Source organism: Neoarius graeffei, chromosome 22 (genome assembly GCF_027579695.1).
Source record: "Neoarius graeffei isolate fNeoGra1 chromosome 22, fNeoGra1.pri, whole genome shotgun sequence".
NCBI lineage: Eukaryota > Metazoa > Chordata > Actinopteri > Siluriformes > Ariidae > Neoarius > Neoarius graeffei.
In genome coordinates, this window is record NC_083590.1 from 53430324 (window position 1) to 53443754 (window position 13431).

Below are 13431 nucleotides of genomic sequence, written 5' to 3' on the forward strand. Positions count from 1 at the left end.
ATCAACCTCATTTAAACAGCAGCTGAATCATCATGCATCATCCTTCTCTCTTTTAAACCTCTCTCACGCTGCTTGCTTCTGTGGTTAAAGTGTCTGAAATATGTTGCTCATGGATGTTTATGATTTGATGGTGTAATGTTTAATACAGTTTCATTATACATGTGAGGTAATGAGTGAGGATTAACCATTTATTCAGTTAAAGATGATATCTTCTAGGGCAACACAGCGGTGTAGTGGTTAGCACTGTCACTTCACAGCAAGAAGGTCCCGGGTTCAAGCCCAGTGGCTGACGAAGGCCTTACTGTGTGGAGTTTGCATGTTCTCCCCGTGTCTGTGTGGGTTTGCTCCGGTTTCCCCCAAAGACATGCAGGTTAGGCTACTTGGTGGCTCTCAATTGACTGCAGGTGTGAATGGTTGTTTATCTCTATGTGTCAACCCTGCAATGACCTGTCCAGGGTGTACCCCGCCTCTCGCCCATAGTCAGCTGGGATAGGCTCCAGCTTGTCTGTGACCCTGCACAGGATGGATGATATCTTCTCTCTCCCTTTCTGTTTTGTTATTATCTTTCTTTGACAGTTTCTGTTCAGGGCCCTTACCAGAGGACTCTGTTAAAAAACTTGCTAAAAGACTACAATCGTATGGAGCGCCCCGTAGCCAACGACTCACAGCCTCTCACAGTTGTCCTGAGTCTCAGCCTGGCACAGATCATGGATGTGGTGAGGCTTTGGACTTTTTCTTTTTATTGCCCAACTCCCTTTTTGTGTTCTGATTAATCTCTCTCTCTCTCACACACACACAAACTTGTGATTAATTTTTTCCTGAATTTCTTCAATCACAGACAGTTTGACTCATCATTTTTCTGCTTTACTAGTTGGACAGTCTAAACTAATCATTCCTTGTTTATCTTTGTTGATATTGTCATGTTCATCCCTAATGCTTTCTGATGGGATAATCACAGGTCATGATTATCACAGGTTCTTTAAAAAGGGTGGAAGAACTGAGCAGTACCGTATAACCACACAATACAACAGACAAATGTGAAAGGTGTTTTTAAATATATTTTAATATAACATGTAATATAATATATTAAAAAGAAGGAAATCAGTTCTGTCTTTCTTTTCTTTGTTCCACTGTCAGTGACATTAATCAACACACAGGTTCATAAATGTAGATAAAGGTTCATAAACATAAAGTAGGAACGGCTCTGTTCTATGCTTGGATTTTTTTTTTTTTGGTCTCATTTGTATGTCCCTTGTGGATTTTAGAAACCAGGGTGTCCCTTCTCCCATCATGGCTTGCACAGTTTCAATAGTTGCCTGCTCCAAACATGTGTGTAACAGCTCATGAGCTAATTATTCAGCCCTCCGTAACCTGTAACAGGTGTGTTGGGAGAAGGAAGATGCTGAAATGATGTAGGGCTTCCAGGATGGGAGTGGAGAAACACTGATTTACACTTTTAAAAGAGGTCTATGGTTGGTTGGAAATAAAAAGTTAAAAATCTTAAAGAACTATATGCAAAACACACACTAAATACTATATTAAAGGGGTGACTCACCCTTCCCAGAATCCTCTGCACCAATCATCTGTTGCTATTTTCTATGCTAGTGGTATTCCAAAAGTGATTTACAATATTCTGGTGACATCCTAGACCATACATCTTAAACTGTAAGATGGAATTGAAGATATTTTGTCAAAGTATGTATATTTTAAAATTCTTTCCATTGATCCATTCCAGGCGGCACGGTGGTGTAGTGGTTAGCGCTGTCGCCTCACAGCAAGAAGGTCCTGGGTTCGAGCCCCGGGGCCGGCGAGGGCCTTTCTGTGTGGAGTTTGCATGTTCTCCCCGTGTCCGCGTGGGTTTCTTCTGGGTGCTCCAGTTTCCCCCACAGTCCAAAGACATGCAGGTTAGGTTAACTGGTGACTCTAAATTGAGCGTAGGTGTGAATGTGAGTGTGAATGGTTGTCTGTGTCTATGTGTCAGCCCTGTGATGACCTGGCGACTTGTCCAGGGTGTACCCCGCCTTTCGCCCGTAGTCAGCTGGGATAGGCTCCAGCTTGCCTGCGACCCTGTAGAACAGGATAAAGCGGCTAGAGATAATGAGATGAGATGATCCATTCCATTTTTGTGTGGTTATTCCTTTATAATGGACCTGAATAGGCCTCAGCCATCTCATGTGCAGCCGTGAAGGAAAGAAAAAATAAGGCATGTTTTGTTCAAAGCTTCCATGTAGGACATGTAGATGAAGAAAAAGTTTGAGATGGGTTTTGAAGGGATAACTAACAGTGAATTTATGGAGAATTTGCTGCACAGGTAGTGGTCACATGCTTTCAAAGCAAACGATGAATTGGATTCTAGGAAGGGTGAATCACCCCTTGTTAGGACATAATCTTACTATAATATCACATGCAAAAATAATACAGATATTTTATATGGCGGATTCAAGGCAAATGGCAAATTTAATTAAACTGGATCGTTTGCCAAGTGTTGACAATACAGATTAAAAACTTTTTTTTTTTCCACAGTAGTGTGAAATTAATATTTTCTCTCCTCCTTTTTCCCCCCTTCTGTTCCACTACTTAACATTGACCTTGAGTGCTCAGTGTTTTTTTTTGTGTGTGTTTTCTTGGTCAGCAAAAAAAAAAATTGCAATTCGGCCAAAGTACAGATTTGTCGATCCTCTTGCTCTTCATCTATTCACTTTCCCATGTGCTTGGCTGATGCTCTCTGGTTATATCCACTGATTTATATTTGAAATGCTCTCTCTGCTTGTCTTTTACATCAACAGTAATTTTGTACAACAGTGAATGATTGGTTGTACTGTCTATCCTTGTTGTGCAGGTGTCTCTGTAATAGAAGTTATGTGAAAGAGCAACTCTTCTCTCAATTTCTTTTTCAGGATGAGAAAAATCAGATTCTCACCACCAATATTTGGCTTAACATGGTAAGCCTGAGCCCTAACATTTACACCATATTTATTAGAATGGAATGTCATATTGTGCTAATCCTGGCAGTCTTATGTATTCCTACTTTATCTACAAACAATGATTAAAATACCAAGGATTTTAAACAAACACACACACACATTTTCCTTGGTGTGTATTATCTTATCTGTCTTACCAAATATATTATTAATCTATTAAACCCATGATGTAATGGACCTTAACAAGGTTTCCAGGGCATTTGGAGGAAAAACAGCCCCAAAACATCACAGAACTTCCACCATATTTTACAGTTGGGATTGGGTTCTTTTCATTATAGCCATCCTTCTTTTTACACCAAACCCACCTTGAGTGTTTATTGCCAAAAAGCTCCATTTTTGTTCCATCAGACCAGAAAACACAGTTCCAAAGTTGTAGTAGCATTTCAAAAATTTCAGGTGCTCATGTTTGTGGTTAACTGGCATAAAAAGGCTTTTTTTTTTCCCTTGAACCTTCAAAATAATAAAATAATCTGTCGGCATGGAGGTGGAGTCTGATGGTGGTTTTGGAGACTTTTGGAAACCCCAAGATTTTACTTTTTCTTGTAATTCGCCAACAGTGATCCTTGGGGATTTTTTTTTGCCTCCCTTACCCTCCTCCTCACTGTATGTGGGGGCAAGATAAATTTAGGTCTTCTTCCAGGCAAGTTTGCAACAGTTCCACTTTTTTATTATTATTGCCCTAACAGTAGAAATGGACATTTTCAGCCGAGTAGCTTTTTTTTTTTTAATAACCATTCCTTGACTTCAGAAGGTCAACACACTTCTCCCTCATTTGGTTTGTGTGTTCTCTTATCTTTTCTATGGATATGATTTGGCCTCTGTGCCACCTTCCTCAGTTAATCAGGAAGTCATGGATTACAGCTTGAAAGTTCCTAGACACTCTAGTCAACTCAAACATGTACAATTTAAATGGGAAACATGCTTCAGTTACATTGTGTTCACTATAATTTCCAGGAATGCTAATAATGCTGGCACATGTTTTTGTTAACAATAATTATTTCTTGATGAGGGATTTTTCTTCTCTGAATAAATTTACTTCAAAAGGTTGGATTTTTCTCATTTTTTTCAGTGTGGAGATGAAGCAACTTCACCAAAAGGTGGATTTTTTTTTTCTAACTGTTTTTACCAAACTTTACAAGGGAGCCAGTAAATTTCTTTCTGTTCTAATCACCTAATTTAATGAACTACACCTAGGTTCCTTACATATTGTTTGACAATTTTAGCATCAAAAACATCTTCCTTTTTTTTTTCCTGGTAAAGATACAAGATACAGTACCACATTTCTCTATAAAGCTGTGCAAAACTGTTACGTGATTGTTATCACCATTCTGTGCTATGATTTACATTTCTATCAAATTATAGTATCATACAAATCAAGGTTAACAGAGCTCCACTGCTCTGCCCTGCCTGCCATTTTAAACTCTGCACACATCAAAAGTATTTCAACAAACTGCAGGGTGTGAATCCTGGCTACAGAGCTGGGTTATAAAAATCATAGCTGGCTTCACAGAGATAATATTTTCTAGCATGGTCTTTGGAAGCAAGATACCAAATTCATGAGGTATATACTGTAAGTTCAGGGGTCATATTCAGATTTTATTGGTCACACACAACCATACAGAATACAACATGCAGTGACATTTTTATAACTGTCCATGATACAAAAATAGAATTTACATCAACCACAATGTACTTGTATACAAGAAGGAAAAATATAAAGCCTATAAAAGATGGATGTATGGATTATATTTGGAATAAAATACAGATATGTGCAGTTATATGTGCAATGCTGTGCAACAGGTAGTTGCAGTGAAATTACGAACATGTACAATAAATATTTCTAAATGAGGTAATATGGGAGGGTAGTATGGTGGTGCAGTGGTTATCGATGTCGCTTCACAGCAAGAAGGTTCTAAGTTTGAACTTTGTCGCCGACTGGGGCCTTTCTGTGTGGAATTTGCATGTTCTCCTTGTGCCTGTGTGGATTTCCTCTAGGTGTTCCAGTTTACTCCTAGAGTCCATAGACCTGATGATTAAGCTAACTGGCTATGCTAAATTGCCCAGAGGTGAGAATGTGATGGTTGTTCGGCTCTTTTTTTAGCCCTGCAACAGTTTGGTAACTGCACAGGGTGTGCCCCGTCTCTCACCTGAAGTCAGCTGGGATTGGCTCAAACCCAAAGTCTGGTCCTAGGTGTTTTCCTGTTTGAGGGTCCAAATGGCTTGTGGGAAGAAGCTCCTCCTCATTCTCTCTGTTGGTGGCTTTCAGGGAGCAGAAGTGCTTCCCTGACCGCAACAGAGAGAAGAGTCTGTTTGGATGGCTGAGATCCTTTACTATCTTCCTAGCCTTGATCCAGCACTGCTTGCTGTAGCTGGATTGCAGGTCAGGGAGCTCAGTGCAGATTGTGCACTTGGCTGATCACACCACCCTCTGGAGAGTGGCCTATCCTGCTTGGTGCCATTCCCAAACCAGGCTGTGATACTTCCCTTCAGGATGCTCTCAATGGTGCAGGAGTAAACATTCCTTTGCACCTGAGAAGGCAGTTTAAAGTCCTTTAAGCTTCTAAGGTGGTAAAAATGCTAACTGGTCATCTTCTCCAGGGTGTTAATGTTACAGGACCATGATGGGTCCTGCATGATGTGAACACCAAGGTGCCAGAAGCTATCCACTCTCACTTTGGGTCCTATTGATTTTAAGGTGTGGTAACTCCTCTCCTGCTTTGTGCTGAAGTCCAAGCCAACTCCTTTGTCTTGCTGATGTTCAGGAGGAGGTTGTTCTCCTGGCACCAGTTCTGCAGGCTTTTAACCTCCTCCAAGTGTCAGAGATCAGGCAACATTATCAGCAAATTTGATGATGGTGGTAGAGTTGGATGTGGCCACACAGTCATACATGTAAAATGGGTACAGCAGGGGGTTCAGGACACAACCCTGGGGGCTCCAATGCTGAGGGTGAGACATGTCTGCCCACCCATACTACTTGTGGTCTGTCTGTCAGGAAGTTCAGATCCACTGACACAGCGATGAGCCCCAGGACCTCCAACTTGGTGGTGAGTTTGAAGGGAATTATATTGTTAAATGCTGAACTGTAGTCAACAAAAAGCATTTTAAGAGAATTTCCCTTCCTGGTTTCCAGATGGGTCAGAACTCTGTGTAGGAGGTGTGTGGTGGCATAATCAGTTGATCAATTGAGATGGTATGCAAATTATAATGGGTCTAGGGTTAAATTTAACCCTGGCCCTGAGGTCACTGACCTTGTTCCTCAGGGACTGTACAATGGCTAGCAGGATGGTAGGCAGGGGAACATGGTGTGTGTGAGCACTCAGTCTGTTCCTGACACCAGCTCCTTTCCCTCAGGCTCTCGCTTGGCAAGCATGCAATTAAAAATGCACCAAAAATGGATTGTAGACCAATAGAAATAAGAGTATTTCTGTTGTATCTGGTAATAGCTGTGGTGAAAAGAAAAAGAGGCTAAAGTAAGTGAAAGTCCAAAAAATAAAAAGGTGTGGTCGGAGCAGTCATGATGGCAGCCAATTTCACTGGCACCATCTTGGAGTTGCAGCTTTAGTTTTTTGTATGATATCTAACAGCAAGGCTCTCACTTGGAATTCTTATAAATTGTGAGAGATCAGGTTGTACAGTCATATATGATCATGCATCCATTCTCATCATATTGTTTTCAAATGGGTTGATATGCTTGAGGAGATGAGCTCAAAAGCAGACAAAACAAAATTGCATGCTTGTGTCATGTATTGTATGTAAAGTCCTAGGTTACATATGTAACCATGGTTCTTTGATTAATTCGAGAACTACAAAGACAGTTTCCTTCCAGAAATAGTGGTGTTTTCCTATGTGGTCTTTCTCTAGCTAAGTAACAACATATGTGACCATGAATTCACAAAATCAAAAAGGCTCTGTTAGTCATTCTCCACTGACCTGGCAAGCCTCCACTTAGTCACAGAACAGAGATTACACACACAATTCTACTTTGGTACGTTGTGGATCACCAGCGTGGTCTCCTTACAGAACTATTGAAGACCGCATATCAACGTGATCACAAGTGTTCATAGCACTTCTTGATGCCTTCCTTTGAAAGAGCTTACAATAAGTATTGCCTGGGATGGGGAACAGTGACCACATCAATATTGCTCCCTCTTGCACATGAATGTCATTCAAATGTGAAGCTGAGCCTTATTGGGGTGAGATCCTCTCAAAGTGCTAATTCTGTTCTTATATGAGAATAAGAATCATTTGAGTCCTGATATTGTTTCTATTGAGCAGAAGAGTCACTCATGTACTGGTATTGCTCTTGAAGATGGGAATAATTCAAACTATCAATTAGTCATTCAAGTATTCGCCAAGGCTTGTTCAAAGCCCCATTACTGAAGGTTGAGGATGAGAATCACTCAAAATACCCATGTGGTTTTCTACTGAGGATTAAACTTACTCAGGGTCAGATTCAGTTTGTGGTTACCACACATTTGATGACATCTGTAGAACCCGCTGAAGGAGGACGCTGCTTTACAAATGTCCATCAGTGAGACTACTCTTAGTGCCATCCTGGAGGTAGCCATAGAGGGAACTGAATGGTATTTAATGAAAGGAGACTTTCCTTAGCTTGCATTCAATTATGCCTATGAAATTGATTCCTTTAATCAATGGGCTAACCTGTCTTTAGACTGTGAAGAAATTTTATGGCGCTCCCCAAAGCACACAAACAGTTTCAGTCATCTTCTAGCTGGCTTGCCTCAGTGCAGTCTCATTTGCAAGGTAGGTTGATATGTTTATAGCAGTAATACTGGCTTCAACCACAAATGCGCAGTCATGGTGTGCTGACTGATAATGCATGCAATGTACTGCTTTATAAGACTTGCATAAACTGCCTTGAACCAAGTTCAGGCCCCACTGTGGGTAGAATCATTGCTTTGCCTGGGGGTCAGAGACCTTCCACACTAAGAAATGCTTTTACTAGTTTATTCACTTCCAGCAACAAACCATCAATCTGTCCCAAGTCTGTAGACAAAGTTACTTTGTACATTGTTACAGTTCAATATAAGGGGTTTATGCCCATGGTTTCACACCACAGTGAGAGAACTTTGTACTTGCTTGTGTACAACTGGTGTAGACAGCACAAACGCACTCATGAGTGTCTTGAATGCTTGAATGCACATAAAGGAGCTGTTTATGTAACACTGGAACACTGAGATAGCTCAGCCATTCTCCTCATCAGGCATTCAATCCATTTGTATTGGATGCACAATCACTTTTTAGCTTTGCCACATTGGTCTTGCAGCGTATTAACCACTGTTGCATTGTGCTCTTGGGTTAAACTCAAGCACAGACTGAAGACTCACTTCTTCAGGCTACACCCTCCCCTTCTTCCCTGCCCACTGTGTAACTGCGTTTTGGTCTTGACCAACCCATGCCATGTACGGTCTAGCCTGAGGTTAGTTGTTTTGAGTTCTCTATTTAGTTATACTTTAGTTGGTTTGTTTCCTTGGCTGTTTGAGTATTGGTATTTCAACAACATATTACACTAGGTATTGCTGTCACTTATTCAGTTGGCACTAAAACTTTCTTGTCTAGAAGTTTTAGAACTTCACATACCTGACTTTTGCACTTGTATGTTACTCTGGATAAGAGCATCTGCTAAATGTGATGTAAAAATGCTGACCTTCATAATTGCTCCTTTACTCTGCATTCCAACACTATAAGGGCCCACTTGTTCTCTCTGTCAGCTGCTGTTCATCTTTTGACTGCATTGTAGAGGAAATTGTCTTCTTTTTCCTGGCCTTGCAGTCACATCAGTAGCCTGCTTCACACCCCGCTGTACTCAGCAGCACTGGGGAAATTGCTGAACAGGCCACAGTTCTTCCATAGTAGCATATGGCAGTATAATTGCTATTATTCCGTTCTTACCCATATAAATGATTAAATAACAAATACACAGCATGCAGTTGATTTTGCTTTGATGGAGTAGTTAATTAATGGAAGTGACAGAAACCTAATTCATGGCCTATGTTTTTGCAGCGTTGGTATGATTATTATCTGCAGTGGAACCAATCAGAATATCCAGGAGTGAAGAATCTTCGATTCACCACTGATCAAATTTGGACCCCAGACATCCTGCTTTACAACAGGTAACATCTCAATTAAAATGTCGCATGGATCTGTTTTAGTGAAATGATGCAATGACATAATTGTTAGAAGCAGGGTAAAAAATTGTGGGAAAAAAGTGGATTGTCATGTGCAAGTGCTAATTCAAAGTCCAAAGCTAAACAAACGAATAGCCACAGGCTGATGATCTGTGTGAAAGATGAACAGTTCTGCTAAAATTCAAGACTGTGTACAAATTCATTTCATTGATTTGATTTTGCACTCAGTCTTTCATTTTCCTTTCATCCTTACATTTGTTTAAAAAATTTCAGGGTTGAGGATCAGGAACAAAGTGCATCCTGAGCTCTGTGTGCATCAGAAGGCATCAGATGTTTCAAGTCTTTTCAAGCATACATTGGCTTTTCAAGCCTACATTAAGCTACATTGGCCTATATCATGGAACATTATCGTGTTGGCATCTTTTCTGGTCTCTGTTAAACTAACCAGTGCTGAATTTACTGAACCTAATCATTTAAACACTTTCCAATTTCTCTTTACTAATTTGCATAACATTGAGAACAAGAAAAGCAAATTGCATCTCCCAGTTCTATAGGAACTTACTGGTCGCATTTTGTTTGAAATTTCAGTCTGCAGTGGAGGAAAAAATGACGTTCACCACTTTGAGAAGTGTGATAAAATACATTAACAGATCAATTACAGCTGTTAGCATTTACAAGCTTTTATACAGTTTCTCTCTGGCAGTTCTGTAACATTGCCAAAAAAAAAAATTGAATGCTTTCCCTCTTAACCCAGTGAATTAATCTCAAGCTTTATGGGTTAGAGAGCAGGGGAAACACTGAGCTGTGTTAGGCCCACTTTACACGGGGAGGGTATAAAACAAAAACGCAAAAGTCCGTTTTCGTTCTCACTTTTTTCCGCGTCTACACGACCGTTTTCAAGGAGGAAATCTGCGTCTATACGGTGACGCATAAATGTCTCCGCTATGTCTGCACGCATGCGCAACATCTTCCGTCTTGTCTGATCTGCACATCTGTGCCGCTGTTCTGTCAAGTTATCCTACCAAGCCTACTACACATGCGCGAAATCCAGGAGGGGAGGAAAATTTAACAGTAGTTTTGTCCCACCGATCAGCTGGGCTGATAGAAAATCGGTGAGAATTTCACGCATTTGCCGATTTTTATGTTTTGTGCATATTGGTCGAGTCTTTGGCCGAGTCAAATAATTTGTAATGACTTGTTTTAAATAATAAAACGGTCTGTATGAGAACTTGCTAGGATAACTTTACAGAACACCGGTCCGGCTGAGGTACTGTAGTGCTCGAGGGAGGAGCAGGAGCAAACCGAAACTCTTTTAATCTGCCTTTATTAAGTAACACTCACTCTTGTTTCGGTGAAGAAGAGAAAAGGCAGTGTCCATCTCAGCAAAATAAACCCGTTCGGCTGCTAGTTTTGTTTTCAGTCTCGGGTTTATGGTTTCACGAGCGGCTTGAATAGGCGGCGCGCGCGTGCGTGTGTGTGTAACTTGGCGACATCAAACTGAGGAGCTCCAGCCGGGCGGGTGAGCAGGAAAACACATCTACTGCATTAAAACACAGGGCAGCTTGGAGGTCCGTTGGATCGATGTAATCAGACATGCTCTTACTTTTTTACTGACTTTCTTACTTCCCGGGCTGGCATGTGCAGTATATGACATATGTATGACGTAAACGCGTACCCGACGTGAGCAGATCCGAGCAGAGTTTGGCGTATTGGGTAGTTTAGACGGATATGCAACGGGGGCCGTTTTTAACTTATCCACTCTGGAAGGCGTTTTCAATTTTATCCGTTTTTCAGCCTCGGAAACGCCGTCCCCGTGTAAACGAAAGGCACTTCTGATAAAATATTTAGTCGTTTTTACCCGACAGCGTCCTCGTGTAAACGGGCCCTTAATAAACATAACTTTACTGTGAATTTAAATGTGACATTCTCTGATTCCCCCCCCCCAGTGCTGATGATGACTTTGACTCCACCTTTAAGGCCAATGTGCTGGTGAATTCCAGTGGTTTCTGCAGCTATCTGCCTCCAGGTAAATTATCATTATTATTATTATTATTATTATCAAATTTTGGTGTCATAATGTACCATAAATTTTTCTCAGGTGGTATTTTGAGCTTAAACATTGATTAGTGTAAAAATAACAAATAGTATAGCAAGGTTGGATAACAGAAAATTCTGCACCACCCTCTAGTGGATCATCAGACATTACATTACATTTAATGGCATTTAGCAGACGCTCTTATCCAGAGTGACGTACAACATACCCAGAGCAGCCTGGGGAGCAGTTAGGGGTTAGGCTCAAGGGCACTTCAGCCATTCCTGCTGGTCCAGGGAATCAAACCAGTGACCTTTTGGTCACAAAGCTGTTTCTCTAACCTTTTAAGCCATGGCTTCCCCCATGCAACTCTACAGAGAGAGAGAGAGAGACAGTTATGGCCCTTTTCCACTACCCTTTTTCAGCTCACTTCAGCTCACTTCAGCCCGACACGGCTCACGTTTCGACTACCTCAGAACAGCACGACTCAGCTCGCTTCAGCCTTACTCAGCACCCAAAACTCGCACGGTTTTGGAGTGGGGCTGAAGTGAGCCAAACCAAGCTGAGTGGGGCTAGGGGCATGAGGAGGCACTCCCCTGTGCACTGATTGGTGAGGAGGAGTGTCCTCACATGCCCACACACGCCCCGCGAGCACGCTGGGATCTGTAAACACCGTAAACCCGGAAGAAGAAGAATTACGAATTACGAGAATTTCTGAAGCCTTATGCGCCTCGCCTCATCTATACGCTCTTGCCAGTATCTGTTGGCGTTGTCGGTGACAACAAGCCACAGCACCAAGACCAGCAACACTAACGACTCCATGTCCTCCATGTTTATTGTTTACTATCCGGGTCGTGAGACTACTGCTTAAAAGGTCACTGATGTCACTGTTTGCGCCGCCTAACGACATCACGTGACGTCCACCCACTTTCGCTAACTCCACCCAATGTGTCCACCCACTTCCAGCCAGCACGGTTCAGCGCGGTTGTAGTCGAAATGCAACTCCAACAGCCCCACTCAGCTCGACTCAGCCCAACTCAGCACGGCACGGCTCAGCCCAACTCAGCCGCGTTGGTAGTGGAAAAGCGGCATTAGTATCCTGTGGCCCAAACTGTAAATGCATTTTTGATACAAATTCATCCAGTGAAGAACAGTTTTCAAATTTCTCACATAGATTGTTTTCACTCCCTTGGTTTCACCAATAGAAAAATGCTCCTCGTCTCTTTTATTCAGGAATAGAATTTTTTCCATGTTTACTTCCACAATGTTCTTAACCACTGTCATATGATTTTTAATAACTGAAACCAAAACCAATAGCACAAAGCTCTTAAACACTACAATACACTATACACAAGCATCACACCTTTTGAAAACCGCTTCAGATTGCACATCAACTCTAAACACTAATTTCATGATAAACTAAAATAAATCATTTTTGGAGGACACTCAGAAATAAAGTGGATAAATCAGTGAAAGAAAACAGACCATAAGATTCAATTCTGTCTCTTTTTCTACTGAACGAGGTCAGAAATAGTCATTATTTTCTGTAGACATTACAATGCGCGCGCACAGACGGCAAAATGGGGGAAAAAAAGACTAAATACATTGAAATGTGCCAAATATTTCTTATTATAAGATCATGATTGAGACAGACAGACTTTCTCATTTCAGGCTTAAAAATGTCTTTAATAATTGTCATTATTTCAAGCATGCATTTCTGAAAACAATTAAAGACTTGAAAATCTTCACACTTGTGTTGAAGTTCAGAACTTTATTCCTATCATTAACATTGATCATCAAAAGGATTTGCATTATCTTAGAGCTTTGTGAAATGTGATTATCTCATCTTGTAAATGGAGAGACCAAATTTATATAACCTTCATTTTAAAGTGGAAAACAACAAGAACAAAAACATCATCACAGGCTTGAGTTTTCAGGTGGTGTAATTGTTGACTTAATCTTCACACACTCTCTAGTTGTGTAATCTTTAATAGGAAATACTACATCAATTAAATTCAAGATAGTTTCACCTGATGGTAAGTTTGACCATGATATGCTACATTACCAGACTTCTTGTTGAGAGGTCTGAATGTATTCTACACTCACCGGCCACTTTATTAGGAACACCCATCAACCTGCTGTTTGTTGCAGGTCTCTAATCAGTCAATCCCTTGACAGCAGCACAATGAATTGATTTGTATCTATATAATTTTAGAGCTTCAGTTAATGTTCACTTCAAACATCAGAATGGGAAAAATTGTGATCTCAA

General features: G+C 41.0%; 1 protein-coding gene across 1 annotated transcript in view; it reads left to right on the top strand.

The window, feature by feature from the left end:
• The window catches only part of chrna11 (cholinergic receptor, nicotinic, alpha 11), a 101190-nt gene that overhangs the window by 2138 nt on the left and 85621 nt on the right, over positions 1–13431 (top strand). The window contains exons 2-5 of the mRNA XM_060904968.1: positions 577–716; positions 2898–2942; positions 9006–9115; positions 11077–11156. Coding sequence (XP_060760951.1) covers positions 577–716; positions 2898–2942; positions 9006–9115; positions 11077–11156 — 375 coding nt within the window. The remainder of the gene's footprint in view (positions 1–576; positions 717–2897; positions 2943–9005; positions 9116–11076; positions 11157–13431) is intronic.